We start from the raw sequence: 21,742 nt of genomic DNA on the forward strand, positions 1-21,742 counted from the left end.
ATCCTCCAGTTTGAGCTTGAGCTCATCTCCCGGTGTGGTGTCCACAGAGGCCCAGGCTTCGCCCTGAAGCAGAAGCCCGGTCTGTCATACAGGATCACCCTCCACTGCTGCCCCACCCAGCGGGTTCCAGATGGCAGCCATGATACGTCTTCTCTCGGATCCCAAATGCCCAGCAAGTAATTGATGTCAACAAAGATTCAGTACAGAATGGGTAAGCGAAATGCCAAGTTTAGTCAATAAATAACAATCAACCCAGCAGTTTAAAAACCATCAAAGGACTGAGCAGGTAAACAATATCCTATATCATATTGTAACAGTGAACTCTAGGAATCTGCTGGAAGTCCAGGGGTTAGGACTCCATACTCCAAGGGCCCAGGTACGATCCCTGGTCAGGACCCCACAAGCTTTGAAATGCAGCCAAAAGAAAAAACAAAAAAACAAAACACTCCATGTGGCATAATCCAAACCCACTGCTCCACTAGCTATTTTCATCTTCAAGGGCCCAAGATGATGTTTTGAATATCAGAGCAGGACGGAAGCCCTTATGGAACTAACCTACAGTTTTGTCGTCAAATATCTTGGGAAAGCCTCGGTTAGGGTATTTGCCCCGGAGCTGCCAGACGTCGAAGAAAGGCTTCCAATCAATGTAGTCCACCAGCTTCTGCAGGTCGTAGTCTTCAAAGACTCGAGTCCCGAGGAACGTGGGCTTCACTGCGGGAAAGGAGTGATCCGTCAACCCCAATGATGCCAGGGCAGGCCTGTGGCTCAGCACCCTTTGTGCCCAGAGCCACCTATGAGAAGCCTTCCTGGCCTGCTCCTTCCTGCTCTGTCAGCTCCCATGTCCTGCCTCCCTCCTGTCACCCAGAGGAGTTGTTTTACAAAGAGGGGAACTCGAAATTACTGTGGAAAAGGCCTAATTCTGCAGCACATCTTAAATAAAAGTCTTCTTCCCCTGCAGCTGATTGACTACATCACCCCTGGAAACTTCCCTCAACCCCTCCCCTCACCCTCGCCCAAGAAAAAGGCAGACTGGATTCACCTTCAATTGTAGAGAGGAAGATAACGCTAAAAGAAAAGGCACAGGAGAAAGACACATAGAAGCACCCACGTCCATCAAGTTTTAAAACATGATCAATAATCTATATTGCCTACTGATACATATGGGCTTCCCTCATACTCAGTTGGTAAAGAATCCGCCTGCAATGCAAGAGACCCTGGTTTGATTCCTGGGTCGGGAAGACACACCAGAGGAGGGATAGGATACACCCTCCAGTATTCCTGGTCCTCCCTTGTGGCTCAGCTGGTAAAGAATCCACCTGCAATGCAGCAGACCTGGGTTCGATCCCTGCATTGGGAAGATCCCCTGGAGAAGGGCTAGGCTACTAACTCCAGTATTCTGGCCTGGAGAATTCCATGGACTGCATAGTCCATGGGATTGCAAAGAGTTGGACACGACTGAGCAACTTGTACTTTCACTGATACATATACACATGATCAAAGTCTAAGGGAATGCACGGAAACCAGGCATCAAGTTCAGGGTCCTGCCAGAGAGGCAGGGGCTCACAGGGATTTCCACTATGTATTGCTCTGTCTTTTAAAAATGGGCAGTAGGTTACTTCTTAAGTGACTGGTAGGGGTACATGGATATTCAATACATTCTTCTTTACACTGCCTTGTGAGTCATAAGTGAAATACTTGTGAAGACTTCAGAGACAGACGGTGCCCCTGGGCTTCCTGGACATCACTGCTGCCCCCCGTGCCGCCAAGCCTGGGGTGGGTCAGGCCCGGGTCCAAGGTGATCACTCTGCTGCCCGCTTCCCCGCCCTCACATCCTCAGTTTCCTGATCTGCAAACAGGGATCAGAGAACTTAAACTAAACCACCATGCTTTGGTGCTCAGTGATAACACAGAAAGTCTCAAGAGTGTTTTTCTCTCATTAGGTAGTATAAGTGAGAGGTCAAAGTATAGACAAAGTATGTGCAACTTCTTAAATCTCTACCTTTTTATACCACTTATGGGAGTTTTTTCCCATGTGTTCTGGTCATTTTTTTTACTATACAGGACAATCCCTTCCTTCTAAGTATTTTATTCTGCTGATTTGTTTGGTAATTAAAAAGAAACTACAGCTGTTCTCCTGACCCAAGTGTCCTCTTGCTTGGAAAGACAGGGAAACACTCTGCTTCCGGGTGACTGAAGGGTGTTATTCTTGAATGAGCTTGTTGGTCAGAGCTGGAGGTTTGTTTGAGGTTCCTAGGTTTACCACCGAAGACCTAGAAAAGAAGAACCCTTCCTTTTGCTTTTATTGGCTTCCTGAAAATATGCCAGGACTGGGCTGTCCTTGAGGGGCCCTGCAAGGGGGTTTGGAGAAGGCAATGGCACCCTACTCCAGTACTCTTGTCTGGAAAATCCCATGGATGGAGGAGCCTGGAAGGCTGCAGTCCACTGGGTCACTGAGGGTCGGACATGACTGAGCGACTTCACTTTCACTTTTCACTTTCATGCATTGGAGAAGGAAATGGCAACCCACTCCAGTGTTCTTGCCTGGAGAATCCCAGGGATGGAGCAGCCTGGTGGGCTGCCGTCTATGGGGTCGCACAGAGTCAGACACAACTGAAGTGACTTAGCAGCAGTAGCAGCAGCAAGGGGGTTAAACAGCTCTTGAAAACTGCCACGACTGCCGCCTGGAACTGTGGACCTTGAGGGAACTATTTCTACTGAGATGTATTTTGGACATTTGATTTGACTAAAACAGATTTTCCCTTGTGATATTTTCCCAATTTCATAGTGAAAGCTCAAGACAAAATCATTAATTGGGCTGGTATAGTAATGCATATTTTTCAAAAGTTTATACATATTATCTTATTTTATTCTCACAACATTTCCATAAAGTAACTCCTTTCTTACATATTAGAAACTGTCACACATGGAGGTAAGATGTTCAAGGTCACTCAGGGATTCAGAGCCAGGAGCCAAGTTGGGATTAGAACCCAAGCCTCCCGATTCCCCATGTGCCTTCTTCACGCTAAACGCAGCTGGACTAAATCTAGAACCCAGCTCATCTACATTTCCGGTTTAATACCCATCACTCTGCTGAGCATGTGTAGAACATGGATGAGATGAGCAATGGAAGCAGATTAGAGGTATTACCTTGGAAATATGGATTCGATTAATATAACCCCTGTTCACCCTCAGTTTTGCATTCATATCTCATGCCTCTCTGAACCTATCAAAATATCTTACACCTTATCGTGAACACCTATGCAAGGCAAGAAAGGTTAGAAACCAGAAGGGAAAGAAACCAAATTAAAGAAATCAAAAGAGGGAAGCGTCCGAGTGAGAATAAGAGTGAACAGAAACAGAAGCGCCTGCTTCGCTGCGATGTTTTAGTCTCTTCAACACGTAGGAATTTGCAGTTTCAGACATTCCACATCTGTACTTGGGCCGGCTGGGACCCAGGCCAAAGCGGTGACACTGCCATCCAGGCAGGTCTCTAGAATGGCTTCCAGATGAAGAAGGCCCACTCAGGCACAGCACAGAGGCAAGAGTATGGCTTAGAAGACACAGCAGAGACTGAATGTTAGTAACCTTTCAAGTTATCACTCGAAATTCCATTTCTTCGAATTAAAGTGGAGATAATAACACATTCATTTTAGGGTTGTGTCAAGGACTCAGAGCTGCTGCAGTTCAATCTCAGGACAGTGTTTGGTTCTCCATAAATGGCACCTATTGACTTTCACTTTCAATCATCATTGTCGTTCATCATCACTACTGAACATAATTAAGAGTTTCCAGCTGCCTGTTTGATTCTGTTGACCTGGAAATGCAAACCTTTCTTCAGCTCAGAGCTATCACATGCGCTTTTCTCTAACCCATTGCCCAACAGACCTGGAGGAGGCTCTGACAGCCAGTCAACATAGAAACCATTTTCTCTAGCTTGCCTTAAGGTTAAGTATCTTCTCTCCTGTGAAAAAAGAAAAGTTATTCAGTCAGAGACTTAGATTTTCAGCTGCTATTATGAAAGTATGTCCAAGGAAGCTAGTAAGTATATTTTACAAGAAAACAAAAATTCATCTTCTAGAAAACTCTTCCTGTTGCATCTAAAATTGCTTCACATCAGCACCAGAACAACAGAGAGTGAAGATGTAATACACGTCCAGTGCACGTGGGTACACAAGTGCAAGGCAGGTCTGCAGCCGCAGCTGTGAGGTGAATAAGCGTGCGATGGGCAGACTCCTGCCTGGACTTTACCTGAGGCTGGGGCTCACTGGGGCCACTGACTGCCTTGAGGCCCAGGAGGCAGAACCAAGGAACAGCCAACTGTGGGCAGATTAAGGAGTGGGCAAGCCAACCAGTGTCTTGGTCCAGCCAACACCTCAGGAACGTATTCCTTTCTCACTGTTGGTCATCACATTTCACTTACCAGGCCATCCCCAAAATGCATCCCCTATCCACAACACAAAGCCCAGTAAGCAGGTAACCAGGAAGAAATATCCTGACAACTTCTAAAGAGTAATCATGCCTGATCTCCATAGATCCCCTGAAACTCCTCTAGAGAAGGACAGTTCTCGAAACACTGTTCTGCACAGAGAGTATTGGATGATCAGGGAGAGAAGCTTACAATGTTCCTAATGTCTTCATTCTCTTCCATTATTTCCTTAAGAATAGGGATCTGTGGGAGTCATTTAGGCACACTGTCTCAGTTCCTGTCTTGCTGCTGCCTCTGAGCTCATGTTTTATTCATTCTCATAACTCGGGTGGCAAACAGCACCCAACACCTACTTCTTACTCAATATATGTTTGGTGGAATAAATAAAATTAATTTCAATATAGCCAAAAATTATTGGGAACAGTAAAGAATGCTGATGTGAAGCAGAAAGTAGGACTTTTCTAAAATGATCCTAAACCTTCCCCTCTTCCAACAGCAAAATAAAGATAATAACTGTAGGATCATTCTATTACCCAACCAAGACGGGGGACCTGTTTTTGTTACTTACCTTGAGAGACTCATAATGGTCCTGTCTAATATCTTCATATTCTTCCAGGATCTCCTCAAAGTACTCATCTTTTAGATTCTCATCTAACAGTTGAGAACACTGGAAATGCAAGATCAAAATTCAGTAACCACAGAGCAGCAAAGAAGATAAAACAGGCATAACAATGGTCAGTCCTGAGGTCACAACCTTCAAGAAGCCTTCCCATGTTAATGTCATTTCCTCTCCCTTTACCAATTATGCTAGTTTCTGCCTAGCGGTACAGTAAAGTGTTAACTCAGTAGGCTGGGGACGTTTCAGTGCTGCACATTCTAAAGAGAGGACAGTTCCTGTGAGATAAATATTAAGCCTTCAGTGATAAAGAGTGTCTTTGTCTACCTGGGGCCTTGGGCTATCCCAGATTGTTTATGCTAACAATGCAATTTATGGTGGGGGACTTGGCTTATGCTCTGTCTGACCTCTGGAGCAGTTCAAGACTGAGTAACCAAGGTCAGTCAAGTGAGCATGCCACACCCACATGACTGACTTCCAGTAAAAGCTCAAGGCACCCAGGCTCTGGTTAGCACCCCTAGTTGGCAATGTTCCATCCATGCTATCACACATCATTAGTTGAAGTATCAAGCCCTGTCCATATGACTCCATAGGGAGAGACACCTGGAAGCTGGAGCCTGGCCTTTTCTCGATCTCACTCAATTTTAATCTGTATCCATTCATGGTAATAAACTGTGATTGTGAGTTTAACAGCATTTCTGAGTTCTGTGAGTCACTGAAACTGAGGGGGTTCTGAGGATCCACAACACACTGGGTAGGTACCCTCTCTTCAGGGTTTCAAAGATACTCTGTTTATCTCTCCATCACTGTACTTTTCACAGGTTTCCAGCATCTGTCTACGTGTCTACTTCTCTTACTAAGACAGGCCCTTTGAAGGTAAGACTGCACACAGAAGGTGCATCCTCACTGAATGTTTGCTGACAGAATGAGGCTGATCTTCACAGTCAACCATGAACTTCTGCTAAAACAAGAAAGGAAACTGATTGGGAAATGTGAGGCTACTCAGTAAACTATAAACAGAATCAGCCAAGTATATTTATGACTATGATTACCAAGTTGGTAGAAGAATTGCTGCCACCAAAGCTCAAAATATAATTACCAAGAAGAAAGACATGGTTGCCACTAATCACATCAGTTCCAAAATCACAGCTCTGCCCTATCCCTGCATCCTCCACAGGATTTTCTAACACACAAACAGGCAGGGAAGTTCAATATCATTATTGGAAAGGGAGGAAATTAGGCTGGATGACAGCTACAGTGTCCATCAGCTTTAAATGTCTAGAATTCTATGTGACTTGCCCAAGTATGTCTAATAACAATCCAATGACCCGTGAGTGAGTATAAGACCAAATCGCTTTATTAAGGAACAAAATCAGAAAAGGCCATTGTGACAAGCCTCAAACTAGGCCCCCAAGTGGTATTCACATCAGTCTTACATGACCCTCGCCTCAGTGGAGTTCTCCTTTAGGAAACTCAGCAGAGCTCACGAAAACAAGAAGGAATGCCTACTCCCGAGTCCCCAAAGCACATGCAGCCAAGGCTTTGAAGATTTTAAAACACTGTTACATTCTGCTAGATTCTAAACTCTGGGAAAGTAAGCCCCCATATTTCCAGAACTTGACAGCACCCAACAGGAACTACTGGGGAGATGGAAGGTGCTGCTTCCGTTGGCTGGCCCCTTCCACACCCCCCGGGGAACCCCTGCTCCCAGAGCTATGGTGACAAGCCCCTTCCTGCCCAGGCTGACTTGCTCAATGAGAGCAAGTTCATGGCCAATTATATGGGCTGTTCCATATGATCAATCACAGAATCAGAGTCAACCTGGGTTTTCATGCCAACCATCACAGTATAGCTTTTCTTTCTTTCTTTTTCTTTCTCACAGCAAATTACAGCACAATGAGAGGGAATATACTGAAAATAAATTTTGGCATCTTGTTTTTTATTTAAAAAAAAAAAGGAAAAAAGCAAGGGGGCATCCCCCAACCTAAATCTCCAACTATTAAGCAGTTACCATATTTTGGAATCTTTCAAATAAACACATGAGACAGTAGCCAGAGCATAAGCCTATGTCGTACTCACTGCAGTGAGATCAAAAGACTCTAAACCAACTATCAATCTAAACAAATCAGCCTAAACAAACTCTACCAATGACTCCCAAACTGTGTCACCAGCAGTTACCCAACTGATTTATCATCAGACTTATATCTGAGTGATTTCAAAGGGTGGCTGTTCCTTTGTATATGAGAAGAACCAACCACAGTCGGCTGGACCACACAGTGAAGAACACAGATGCCCCTGCCTCCTCCTCTGCTGGCTTCCAGCTGGGCCAGCGGTGCTTAAGCTCTTCAAGACAATGGAAGAGGGTCCTAGAAATAGAATCAAGCGGCCAAGTGCTTCCCAGCCAAAGTGCGCCCTGACCTGTAGGGGCTGTATCAGTCCTGTGTACTCAAATGGGTTCAACAGCCTGGTCTTCAAATGGGAAATGTTCAGTCGCTCATTAGCATTTGAAAATAGCCACTAGCCTTAAAGAGAGTTGCGCTGGTTACTCAACCATGGACCTGAAATAAGCTCCTTAGGAAATACAATCCAAATGTAAGATATAAATAGTGCTTCAAAATAGAGTTGTAGAAATGTACTTTATTTGCACATCAGTCTATGTCAATTTCAAATTAAAAAACTGCAATGTTATGATTTCAGCCCAATTTAATTTTATCCTAATGCTGCTGCTACTAAGTCGCTTCAGTCATGTCCAACTCTGTGCGACCCCATAGACAGCAGCCCACTAGGCTCCTCTGTCTCTGGGATTCTCCAGGCAAGAATACTGGAGTGGGTTGCCATTTCCTTCTCCAATGCATGAAAGTGAAAAGCGAAAGTGAAGTTGCTCAGTCGTGCCCGACTCTTAGCGACCCCATGGGCAGCCTACCCAGGCCCCTCCGTCCATGGGATTTTCCAGGCAAGAGTACTGGAGTGGGGTGCCATTGCCTTCTCCATTATCCTTAACAAAGGAGACTTATTAAACATTAACAGAACAAGTTTAACTAATGCAGCACAGAATAAGGCCACTTGCGTTCCAATCCACACCTGCTACTTGAGGGATCTGTGGCCTCAAGAGTTACTAACCTCTTTGTTCCCATTTCCTCACCTCTAAAATGGGGATAATGAAAACATCTACTTCATGAGAATTAAATAAAAAGCCCATGTAAAGCACTTAGCGCAGTGCTGGGCACACTATAAATGTTTAATAATGTTAGCGGTTACTGTACAGCTTTAATTCACAGGTCTGAAAGAATTCCTTTGGAAAATGTTTCAGGAAGTGTGGTGGCCCTCATCCAGGCTGCGGGATAGTGCCTGGGAATGTCACAAATCACCAGGCCCCTCAGCGACCTTCCTTGCCTGCAAATGTGAAGGCTGGACTAGATTGTGCTGTGTGCGCTCAGTTGCTTCAGTCATGTCCAACTGTGTGCGACTGGAAGGACTATAGCCCACCAGGCTCCTCTGTCTATGGGATTCTCCAGGCCAGAATACTGGAGTGGGTAGCCATGCCCTTCTCCAGGGATTGAACCTAGGTTTCCTGCATTGCAGGCAGATTCTTTACCCACTGAGCCACATGGGAATCCCTGGACTGGATTAGTGATGTTTAAATTGTGCTCATTTGATGAGAAACAGGAATGGGATGAGGGAGGGGAAGGGGTCACTCTTATTTGCTCCCTGAGTTTCCAGAAAAGACATCACTTGTAAAGGTTTCTGTGGCAAAAACATACTTGGAAACCACTGGATCAAATGGTCACTTAGATTCCCAACAGCTATTATGTCCTTTTATTCAATGAATATAATGAAATACATAACAAGAGGAAATGTTAGGCTTCATGATGGAGAAAAGCAGGAAAAACCACTAAGGTAAGTTGTTTATTATATTCACTAAATTCTGCGTTTTCAACATATATCTGTGGATCTTTTTCTGTCTTCAGGTAGGGTCAACTGACCCATTTCAGTTTAAACGTTTTTCTATCTGAAAATGGGTTATTTAAAAAAATTTTACATTCCTATTACTCAACCATAATAAGGAACGAAATTTTCAGCCACATGGATGGACCTAGATAGAGATTATCATACTAAGTGAAGTCAGGGAAAGACAAATATCCTCTGATACCACTTACACACAGAATCTAAAACAGGACCCAAATGAATATATTTCCGAAACAAAAACAGAATCATGAGCATAGAGGACAGACTGGCGGTTGCCAAGGGAGAGGGAATGGGGGAAGAGATGGATTGGGAGGTTGGGATTACCAGATGTAAGCTTTGTATGTAGGATGGATAAACAACAAGGTCCCGCTGTATAGCACAGGGAACTATATTCCATAATGGGAAAGAATATTAAAAAAAAAAAAAAGAATGTATAAATATGTGTGACTTGATCACTTTGTTGTATGGCAGAAATTAACATAACATTGTAAATCAACTATACTTCAATTAAAAAAAAAACTGATAAATTCTACATTCCTTTAGGTAGAGTTAAGAAAGTGCCCATTCATACTTGTAAATATTTGTAAATGACTGAAATCCCCCTCTGGGTTGGTCTCCTGGCATCATTGCTCTGCTGCTCAGACCAGCACTGCCAATGCTGGCTCAGGAAGAGGTCCCTGAAAGCACAGACACACTGACCTACCCTCCTCCGGCAATGCAGATACCTGTAGTGACCCTACCACAAGCCCTAGGATAGCCTGACAATTTTTTTAGTAGAATAGGACAAAAATAAATAGAAGATCTTGAGCAATATCCTTAACTCTCAATGCTCTCTGTTTTCTCATTACAACAGATCCACAATAACATGAGGCCCACTTACCACCACCACACTCTTGGATGCATCCAGGACGTGGATCACAGGCGCACTGTATCTTGGGGCTATTTTAACTGCTGTGTGGGTTCTGAAAAGAGAGGTCAGGGAGAAAAACACATCCATCAGGGCTGACAGTTGCTACACAACTCCTGTTCAGAACCATTAGAGATAATGTGTTTCTACAGTGCTTTCCAGAGAAAAATTTCACAGTACTTATAAATAAATATCGAATATCCCTTGAAAAGCGAGAATGACCTTCTCCCCACCCTAACATGGGGAAGCCAAGGGGAAAAGACATGGATTTTTGGCCCAGGCAACAAAGAAGTCTAGGATCAAAAGAGGACAATGTCCTCAGCTCTCTGCCAATGGGATCAGACCTGTGACCTCACACTCATTAGCAGCCTGTCTGAACTAAGGGAGCAGACTGGCCTGGTGACTGCACTTTGCTGTCATAAAGGTCAAAGTGGAGTTTTTTCCTGCAGATGAACTGGGCCACCAGCCAGAGTCCCTGGAGAAGCAGACAGTGGCAGGGGACATGGGACACCACTCCCCAGCTGCTGCTCCCCGCCTCCCACCAGGAGACACCAACACTCCTCCAACCCAAGCCCACCTTCTACTTGTCAGAAAGAAACTCAGACCTAAATAAATTCAACACACAGTAATAGAGACAGGTCAAAGCAACAAGATCTTATCCTAACACTGGCTCAACCCCCAATTTCTTTCGCCAAACCTGAAAATGTCAGTTCTGAGGAAGAAACACTCTTTGATGCTTAAAATTACCTGATTTTACCAACAAATTGCCCTCTGATTGCTGAATGTTTATATCAATAGCACAGGCTACATATCTGATATTTTAGTAAAGAGCATAACATATTAAAATGAGAATTGAAGATATATACATCCTTCCTTACCACATGTGGTTAATCTAGGGCCCTGAGGCTGGGACAGAAGTGCAGACTTAGCCACAATTCCATGCACGAGGGTGATAACCATAGTTCCCACTCCTACTAAACAAACAGTGTCTCCCGTCTTCTCTCCTCCTTCTTTCCCCCTTAAAGCAGCAGCAGCTTTCCCCAAGTCACATACTTTCATATTCTTTCCCCTCAACTAAAATATATTCCCATTTAGAAAGATGTCCAGAATGTGCTATTTTATGGGGAAAAACCAAACTAGCAAAAACAGTGTGTTTAATAGAATTTTATTTAAAAAATAAACAAAACAAAATACTACCACCCTCATCGTGCCTCAACCAACCAACCTTCAGGTGTCTGTATAATAGAAAAAGCAAAGACAGATGGCAAAATGTCAGCACTGGTTACATGGAGATTAGAACTGGGGCTGAATCTGGGAAGGAAGAGACAAAAGTTTACTTTCTGAATTGTTTGACATGTTCTGAATTGTTTGACATTCAATAAGTGTGAATTACTGAGGCAATTTTTGAAAACCAAAAAAATAAAAATAAAAAAATTAAAGGTGTAATATCTGAGTGTGTTTTTAATAGGCTTCTAAGGAAAGACTCTAAAAACTCATTCACAATGAGACAGACAAAACCTCTAACATTTCACCTGTCCCCTTTCTCAGCATATTTCTCTACAGAAATAGAAAGCAAAGGACAAAAGCCATAAGCCACCAGAACTGGGCTCTGAGATGGAAGTTCAGGCCTAGACCAGCTAGCACAGAAGGTGCCCTCTGAACTGGGAGGCTGGCATGGCCACCAGCAGGGGGCACCGCACCGCAGCAGCCCTGGAGCAGCCTAACGAACCCCACGGACTCCTCACGACCATCTGTGCCTACTGTGTGCTTGGAGACCAAAGATTCTGAAGTTACCCTGGGCAGTCTATGAGGCGGGGAAGATTTTCAAACAGGAGGAAAAGTTATAAAGAAGGATTTGCTTCCAGCTTCAAAACAGAACACAAGTCAAGACTATATGCTTCCTCTTCCTCAGATGCTTCCCCAGCAACTTGAAACACACAAATATACCTACGTCCTTTTCCTCCATGAAGCTCCCCCAGGAAACAATATTTTAGGCCTGATGTGATTTCAGTGACATTTCTTTTAAAGCTAGTTGGTAAAACTGAAATGTTTAAATCAACATACTTGATATTTAGTAAGTATCCAAGGTTTCTCAGTGCAATTCTGGTCATTGTCTATTTGATGGTCTAGAAAAGGGCGCTGAGAAAAAATGGATGGATTTCATGATTTAAAAAAACAAAACAAGTCAAAGTGCTCCTTTCCAACATAAAAACTACCCAAGATGGATGAGCACAGGCATGAAGTTTGAGTTTGTCCAGCTATCAACAATAAATGCTGGAAAGGGTGTGGAGAAAAGGGAACCCTCTTATACTGTTGGTGGGAATGCAAACTAGTACAGCCACTATGGAGAACAGTGTGGAGATTCCTTAAAAAACTGTAAATAAAATTGCCATACAACCCAGCAATCCCACTGCTGGGCATAAACACAGAGGAAACCAGAATTGAAAGAGATAGGTGTACCCCCAATGTTCATTGCAGCACTGTTTACAAGAGCTAGGACATGGAAGCAACCTAGATGTCCATCAGCAGACGAATGGATAAGAAAGCTGTGCTACATATACACAATGGAATATTACTCAGCCATTAAAAAGAACACATTTGAATCAGTTCTAATGAGGCAGATGAAACTGGAGCCGATTATACAAAGTGAAGTAAGCCAGAAAGAAAAACACTAATACAGTATATTAACACATATATATGGAATTCAGAGAGATGGTAACGATGACCCTATATAAGAGACAGCAAAAGAGACACAGATGTAAAGAACAGACTTTTGGACTCTGTGGGAGAAGGTGAGGGTGGGATGCTTTGAGAAAATAGCACTGAAACATGTATATTACCATATGTGAAATAGATCCCAGTCCAAGTTCAAGGCATGAAACAGGGCACTCAAAGCCGGTGCATTTGGACAACCCTGAGGGATGGGGTGGGGAGGGAGGTGGGAGGGGGGTTCAGGATGGGGGACACGTGTATACCCATGGCTGATTCATGTCAATGTATGGCAAAACCTACAATATTGTAAAGTAATTAGCCTCCAATTAAAATAAATTAACTAATTTTTAAAAAAAGAGTGCTTCTGGTTTGACATTGATTCCACTTTTTTTCTAAGCTTCCATTTATGCAAACTTCTCCAGGTAGAAGAATACTTCTTTCTGAAGTTTGAAAAAATACAAAACACTGGAATCTCTCCTCTCCTTCCTACATACCCAGAGCAAAAGGGTAGAGGCTGAAGCTGAGTCTCAAATGCATCTCTGCTAAATCACTAGTCAACCTCTAGGATTTAATCAGTCACCTCCCATAGTGACCGACTAACTATGGCAGTGTCAGCCCTAGCCCAAGGTCTCCCGCCTTGCTACCAGTGTGGATTAGGTTTCATTTGTGCTAAGTGGTTGGGTGTCTAATACGGAGGTCTTCCCTGAGCCTGTGGAACTGCTGGCACAAAGTCACCCCCAGCTGCAGGCTGGAGTTGATCTAAGAGCGCATAAGAAGAAACTCTTTCACATTCTGAAAAAGAACACATACTCCAAACATCTATTTCATGTCCTATCCTATCCCAGAATTAGTGTTTTACATAAATGCAGCATGACCAAAACTTAAAATGTGATGAGAAAAATGAAAGAAAATGGAAAATAAATTTCAGGAAAATTAAGATAGAATCAGGAGTGAGATTAGCATATAAAATTCATTCCATAAAATCCTACACAGAGGAAAATATTATCAGTTATGTGATTCAGCACCATACTTTGGAGCAATTTAAAAAAACAAAGCAAAACTCAGAAAATTACCTCCCGCTTTGAGCAATGTGACTTCCTGTTGAATTCTCCAAGTTAAATTACACAAAAGATAATTGAAAAAGACATTTTGCAGCTATTGGCTTTAAACCAGTTAAAAAATTGAGAGCTAACTGCCAGACTTTTGCCCTTGAGAAGTTCTGTAGCTAAAAGAGCCAGAGAAACTGTTCAGTTTTCTATTCTCTTATTGCTGCAGGTTTAAAAGGGCCAATCCAAGCACATTTCTAGCCACAAATGATCCCAATCTGTATAACCCTTTCAGCTTCTCCAAGGATCCATCCTCAAGCCTCATTTCAAGTGTCTGGGGGAACAGTTCTAATTCTCTCATGCTACCTACTGCAGGCCCCTGAAGTCTGGAAAAGCCATGCTTCTATTCCCCTCAGAAATCTGCTTTCACGAGAACTTGGAAGTCCTGAGCCTCCATCTGCTCAAAAAGGAGTTAGTAAAGGAAAGAACTGGGCCACTGCTAAGCCCTCCCTCGACAGGTCTGTAGGAGGTGATGATAAGGGTTCTCAGATGGCTTCTGAGACATTCAAACTCCTGAATGCGTTCTAGCAAAGCTGACTCTCCTGGAGTAGATGGCTTCTTACACAGATGCAAAAAGCACTAACCATAAAGGAAGAGATCCATAAATCAGACTTCATGAACATGAAGAACTTCTGTTACTGAAAATACCGCTAAGAAAATAAAATGTAAGCCATATTGGAAGAATCTGTTGCCATATATATATCTCTCTCTCTCTCTGATAGGGGCTTCCCTGGTGGCTCAGACAGTAAAGAATCTGCCTGCAATGCAGGAGACTAGGATTTGATCCCTGGGTCAGGAAGAACCCTTAGAAAAGGGAATGGCTACCAACTCCAGTATTCTTGCCTGGAGAATTCCGTGGACAGAGAAGCTTGGCGGGCTACAGTCCATGGGGTTGCAGAGAGTCAGACATCACTGAGAGACTAACACTTTCTGAGAAAGAGCTGCATCCAATGTGAATAAAGAATGCATACAAATTAGTAAGAAAAATGGTGAAATAACTAATTTAAAAAGAAAAAATTCAAAAAGTATATCCAAACTGTCAATATACATATGAAAATGTACTGAATATCATTAGTCAGCAGAGAAATATAAATGAAGATCTTATTAAGATACTATTGCATACATACTAAAATGGCAAACACTGAAAAAGGTGTAGAATAACTAGAAACCTCATAATTGCTGGTGGGAGTATAAATTAGTACAATCACTTTGGAAAAAGACCCTGCAATAAATATCTAATGCAGATGTTGTTGCCGTATAGTCACTAAGTTGTGTCTGACTTTTGTGACCCTGTGAACTGTAGTACACTAGGCTCCTCTGTCCATGGAATGCAGATGACCATACGTATCTTCTGTGACCCAGCAAGTCTGCTTCAGGGAAGATATGCATTTATAGCAGCATTCCACGTTAACACCCCCAAACTGGAAAAACCCAAATGCCCACAACAGCAGCATGGATAAATAAACCAGAGGGCATTATACAATTCAATATTTTATCACAAAGTGGAAAACAAAACAAAACAAAAAAACCCCGACTACTGTAACAATGAGTTGGGGCTTAAAGACATAATGTTGAGCTGGACACAGAAGAATATACACAGTAGATTAAGTATAAATAGTATCAGTGGAATCCACTTATACAAAGCTGAAATGCAGGCAAAACTGGAGAAAGACATGGTTGCCTGGAAGCACGACTACTGGCTTTTATTTTCTAAATAATTTTTCAGAAAGTGTAACAGGCAAGGAAGAGAAGAGAACCAGAAAAACTCATTGAAAAACAGAATATCGGAGTTAAAGAGACCTGGGAGATCATGGGAACCAGATGTCTGTCTCCTGGGAGGAACCTTCAGTTTTCCAGATGAAGAGAACAGATCTTCTATAAGAGCATGAAGACTGTTGGTCATTACTGATCTAATTGATTACTTGGCATACCAGGTTATAACTGTTAAGAGTCATTTATGGCTAATGTTACCAATGATACATCTTGAGAGGCTACTTCCGATCATTTCTTAAGGAACCTCTTTAATCTGTGGCTCTTACTTGGTGAGAGATATAATAAAATTAACTATTGGTAATGTTCCAACTTGGGTTTTTCTGGTGGCTCAGTGGCAAAGAACCTGCCTGCCAATGCAGGAGACACAAGAGACGCGAGTTCGATCCCTGGGTCAGGAAAATCCCCAGGAGAAGAAAACGGCAGCCCACTGCAGTATTCTTGCCTGGGAAATCCCACGGACAGAGAGGCCTGGCAGGCTACAGTCCTGACAAAAGAGCTGCACACAACTCAGAGACTAAACATCAGCGATGCTCCAGCTTGAACAAGCAGCAGGATGTGGTTTCCTGCTACTGAACTTCCAAGTGTAGAGTCCCCATAAAATCCTTCTTATTTGGAAACTAGCATCACATTCACACAACTCATAATGCATTTTATTACATCTGCTCATTTAAATATTTCTTTATTCCTATTTTACAACTCTGATTTTAAAAGGTCTTTCATGTTGACAATAATCGGTAGATTCTCTTACCATTCTCTTTACTAAGCTAATGAATATTCCCACTATAATCATTCAATTACCCAAACTATGCTCATTGAAATCCCAGATATTGACAGATAGTCATATTCCTGGAGAACAATCTTGTCACATAATCCTAGCAGGTTAAGTTCTTCGTGGAAAAACAAAGCCAGTTTTCTAACGTGAGCAATAACAGCCACACTACTGAGTTCTCCAAGTATGAGAAGCAATTAGTGGCGATAGAACACTGTAACCACTCATGAAAATGTTCTGTTCAGATTATAAGTGGGAGGATGGTCAATTTTATGTGCCAATTTGGCAAGGCCATGGTACCCAGTTTTTGGTCAAACAACAATCTAGATGTTTCTGTGAGGATATTTTTCAGATGTGATTAACACTTACATCAGTAGGCTCTGAGTAAAGCAGACTGCGCTCCAGAATATGAGTAGGCCTGATCTAATCAGTTGAAGACCTTAAGAGAAGGCTGTATATTGTCACCCTCTTTATTTAACTTATATGCAGAGTACATCATGCAAAATGCTGGACTGGATGAAGTACAAGGTGGAATCAACACTGCCAGGAGAAATATCGAAAACCTCAGATATGCACCCTTACGGAAGAAAGTGAAGAGGAACTAAAGAGCCTCTTGATAAAGGTGAAAGAGGAGAGTGAAAAAGCTAGCTTAAAACTCAACATTCAAAAAAACTAAGATCAGGGCATCTGGTCCCATCACTTCATGGCAAATAGATGGGGAAACAATAGAAACAGTCAAAGACTTTATTTTCTTGGGCTCCAAAATCACTGCAGACAGTGACTGTAGCCATGAAATTAAAAGATGCTTTCTCCTTGGAAGAAAAGTTATGACCAACCTAGACAGCATATTAAAAAGCAGAAACATTACTTTGCCGACAAAAGTCTGCACAGTCAAAGCGATGGTTTTTCCAATAGTGATGTATGGATGTGAGAGTTGGACCATAAAGGCTGAGCACCAAAGAATCGATGCTTTCAAACTGTGGTATTGAAGGCGGCTCTTTAGAGTCCCTTGGACTGCAAGGAGATCAAAACAGTCAATCCTAAAGGAAATCAGTCCTGAATCTTCATTGGAAGGACTGAAGCTCCAGTACGTTGGTCACCTGATGGGAAGAGCCGACTCACTGGTAACGAGCCTGATGCTGGGAAAGACTGAAGGCAGGAGGAGAAGGGGACGACAGAGAATGAGTTGGTAGGATGGCATCACGGACTTAATGGACATGCGTTTGCGCAAGCTCCGGGAGATGGTAATGGACAGGGAAGCCTGGTGTGCTGCAGTCCATGGGGTCACAAAGAATCAGATATGACTGAGCAAGTGAGCAACAACAACAAAGAGAAAAGACTGGGGTTCCCAGAGGAAGAAGGCCTTCTTCCTTCAGACTGCCTTTGGACTCAAGATTCAATAGCAACTCTTGCCAGGCCTCCAGTATGCCCACCTTCTCTGCAGATTTCAGTCGTTCTTGCTTCCACAATCACATGAGACAGTTCCTTAAAATCAATTTCTGTCTCCCTCCCCCCATGCCCCATGTACAGACATACATCCTGTTTGGAGATTCCTAACTACTACAAGTGGCTTAACATACAGTTGTTTCTAGTGTGAAAGGAACTCTGAATAGCTTTGGCCTGGCCATCTACTGTATTTTGTATCAGAAACAAACTGCATGCTTGTGCGACCACCAGGACCAATGCTCTACCTGGGCACTGCTCCCTGCCAAAATGAGCTATATGGGGCATAAGGAATGTGTCATAAAAAGTCTACTACCTCTAATTAACATACCTCTCACCAACTATTATTATGATCATGACCCCAGGAGATATCTGACAAAATAAATAATGATCGTGTGACCAAGTTTGAACTTTCTCTTCTTTAAATTATTTGACCCAAAGGTTCCCTCCCAAAAGGTCTCCTTTTCAGAAACAACTTCCCAAAGTGATCCTCTGATTCATTTTCTCTCAGTCAGCTTTCTATCTCAACTATTACAAGGTCAGAGTTTCTTCAATAGAGCTTATAATTACTCAGACACCTGCTTCAAGACAGAGAGTGGGCTAAAATTCAAGCAATGCCGTTGTGCTAAAACACACATCTTCACTCAGGTACTCATTAGAAGTCTCAGGAACTGAACAGGAGGTGAGAGGATTAAGGGAAAGAGGGTTACAGGCCAAAGGAATCCAAAAACAGGTGTGGGGGTGGCACTGATGGAGGAGTTTCCTGCAGCAGGCCCCCAAATTATTCTGGCTCTTGTGGCACGAAGACTGGAAAGTTCATGTATTTATATAATAAGGAGCCAAGGTGCTATGCGTAGGAAAAACCTCAGGTTTTATCACTGATTTTAAACACTAGCATCTATGAAAATTTCAGGGAGGCATGAAGCTCATTAGCAGGACTCACCTGGAAGTGGTAGCTCCTCCGATCAACAGCGGGATCTTTATAGCTAGTCTCTCCATTTCCTTAGCGACAAAAATCATTTCATCCAGGGAAGGAGTGATGAGTCCTGACAGGCCAATTATATCTATTATTTAAAAAAAGGAAAAAAAGAACAATGAAAAGGAGGATGCGAGAAAAAGAGAAAAAGTATGAAGACTCATTTTTAAAACTCTGTAATAAAGACCACAAGCCAGAAGATAAATTCCCAATTTCTATTAATAATTTTGAGACTTCTTTTCTGACTGGGGGTTTTCAATTTATTGCTTGCTTTTGGTAGCAAATGTGATTTGCAACTTCAAGTTGCAATAATCTGCTTGCCACCATTTTAGGAAAAGCCACGAAACTGTTAGTTCATGATTTCCCAGATGGGATATGTCACAGTGTCAGAAGAAATATAAGAACAAATACACACAGACAAAACCAAAATCTAATACAAATTGTTCTAAGAAGCCTGTCCCCATACCCCTTCCTCGGAACTTTAAAGGAGTTTCACGGTTACCTATTCACTCCTTTAGTCCCCTTTATAAATGGAAATGACAGAACCCTCCAGGCAGGAGCTGTCCGCTGAGTGTCTGCCTGGCCCAGTAACCCCCATGGCGGGGGCATCGCCCTTCGCTGACGGACACTGGGAGAACACAATTTACTGAAATGCCCAGGAACCCAGTTGCACAGTACCTGCTTTGTGGTCTAGAGCAGCCTTCAGTATCTTGTCACATGGAGTCATGACTCCTAAATCAATAACTCTGGGGTACAGAAATGAGATGTGAGACAATTAATGAGATCCCATTAATTATCAAAAAAGCTAAAAGAACATTTTTATTTAACCATTGAACACTGCTCTCATGTAAACTGGAATCACACTGCAAAGCTCACTGAACATTGACAACCGACTCAGTGATGACTGCCATTGATTAGGAACCGACCGTGGGCAGGGGCTACACGGAGCTTTTTTAAGGACCTTCGCTGACACAATCCACAGAACATCTAATTCACCCGTTTAAGGTAGCCTTTGGTAGAGAACATTATTTTCTAAGCCCTAGTAAAATATATATAATACATAACATGCCATTTAACCATTTTTAAGTGTACAGTTGAGGGTCACTAGTTAGTCGCAATGTTGTGTAACCATCACTACTATATATTTCATTGCCCCAAACAGAAACTTTATAATCCCTAAGCAACAAGTAACCTTTACTCTGCCTTCTATCTCTATGATTTTGCCTTGTCTGGATATTTCTACAAGTGGAATCATACATCATTTGTCCTTCTGGGTCTGGCTAATTTCACTTAGCCTAACATCTTTAGGGTTCCTCCCCCACTGTAGCCTAAGTCAGAACTTCATTCCTTTTTAAGGCTGAATAATATTTCATTGTATGAATGTGCCAGATGTTTATTCATTCATCTGTCATGGACACCTGGGATATTTCCACTATGCTAAGCCTTCTATATAAACAATCTTGTTTAACCCTCACAGGAACTGTACGTGGAAGCACGATCATGGGGGCCTGTGTCTTTTTTTCGGGGTCGGGGGGATTGTTTTCATATATTTATTTCATGTATTTATCCAAATATATACATTAGATGGACTGTTATAAATGGGATTATTGCATTAAACAATATAAATATTTTTATGATGTTTGATTCCTATTTTAAATTTTATTTTGAGGTAGGTTTTACCAAAGAATACTCTTTTTTTTAATTTTTGAAAACATGATTTTTACATTTTTAATAAGGGAGGGTCCAGAAAATCATGTGCCCAGAAGTTACGCATTTTGTCCAGCCAGACAACTATCTAGTAGTGGAGCTGGGATCTGAACCAGGATCTGACACGAAAACTCGTCTTCTTAGCCATGGAGGCCAATAAAGACATCAGAGAAGTTCACTCCATAAGTATCTACTGAACAGTATACCCTACATGGGAGCCAACAAGCAAGATGAGGAGGAAGAGATCAGTTCCTGCACATGAAAGCTGATGAGAAGGCAATCTCCCATTAGTCAAAGGAGAGGGAGAAGGAATGAAAGGACAGCAACCACGAGAGACGAGCAAGACTCCAAGGGAGAGCAGACCACGGAGGGCACACAAGGAGCGTGGGACTGGGCGGAGGAAGCCTGGAGCGCGCCCTCGGACAGAGCGACTCCACGGAGCTGTGACTCAGGACGGAGACGGCTTCCTGGATCTCAGAGAAAACGGGATTCTAGCCTTGGAAAATGTTCTATAAACTACTCCTCTATTCTAGATTTAGAGAGCACCAAGGAGGTCCATCATTTTGACAATGTAATTTCATCATGAGCATTGGTTAAAATGATGTTTTAAAAATTACAGTGCACATTTTCTTTTGTTTCCTCATGTCAACAATTCCTAAATAACTAAACAGACAAAATGATTATAAGTTAAAAAAAAAAAAGCAATGCTTAAGAACCACTACCTGACATCATAGCAGCTGTTAACAGTGGGTGTTGAACACCAAGGGCAGGAAGGAGCGTTGCTTCTCATTATATACCTGTTTATATTTAAGTTGGATTTTTTAGCTTGTTATCATAGTACTTAAATTTCTTAAAAAAAAAAAAAAAAACTAGCACAAAGAGAATCCTCAGAAAGTGGACAATTTCAAATCAATGATGACTCTCTTCAGGTCTGTTAGCACTAATCCACTAGAAAACACGCCACAGAGGTTGATGATGGGGCACTGCACGTTTAACGGGTGAGGTGGCCCCTTTCTTTCTCTTTAGCACACTGCACACAGTCCGGTAACTGGATTTGTTGAACTATGACTAAATACAGCCTATAACACTAAGTGAAAGAGCATATTGCTTTTACATCAAGACAAAGAGGTATGGATTTCAAAGATGACGCTTTCAACATTGTATGTTGTATTTTAAGAATTACAACTCTTCAGTGTGATGGTAAGAATCATCTCGCTCTCAATCCTTTTTCTTGTTTCAGGCACTCTATCTTTCAGGAACATCGTGTGCCTGCTTGCTTTGTTGGAGGAAAAGTAAGAAGACCTTGTGGTCAGATAGAAATGGAGGAAGGAGAAAGCTGTA

The 21,742-nt window shown here is 42.4% G+C and overlaps 1 protein-coding gene across 2 annotated transcripts in view; it reads right to left on the reverse strand.

Annotated features, from left to right (window-relative positions):
- The window catches only part of LOC120860477 (methionine synthase), a 124,223-nt gene that overhangs the window by 11,914 nt on the left and 90,567 nt on the right, over window positions 1-21,742 (reverse strand). For both annotated transcript variants that reach the window (XM_040236296.1, XM_040236297.1), the window contains 6 exons: window positions 19,373-19,440; window positions 18,662-18,782; window positions 9,889-9,970; window positions 4,995-5,093; window positions 3,886-3,961; window positions 556-711 (listed from right to left, as the gene is read on the reverse strand). In XM_040236296.1, the coding sequence (XP_040092230.1) occupies window positions 556-711; window positions 3,886-3,961; window positions 4,995-5,093; window positions 9,889-9,970; window positions 18,662-18,782; window positions 19,373-19,440 (602 nt within the window). The remainder of the gene's footprint in view (window positions 1-555; window positions 712-3,885; window positions 3,962-4,994; window positions 5,094-9,888; window positions 9,971-18,661; window positions 18,783-19,372; window positions 19,441-21,742) is intronic.

The sequence above is a fragment of the Oryx dammah genome, unplaced genomic scaffold, assembly GCF_014754425.2.
Source record: "Oryx dammah isolate SB20612 unplaced genomic scaffold, SCBI_Odam_1.1 HiC_scaffold_11077, whole genome shotgun sequence".
Taxonomy (NCBI): Eukaryota; Metazoa; Chordata; class Mammalia; order Artiodactyla; family Bovidae; genus Oryx; species Oryx dammah.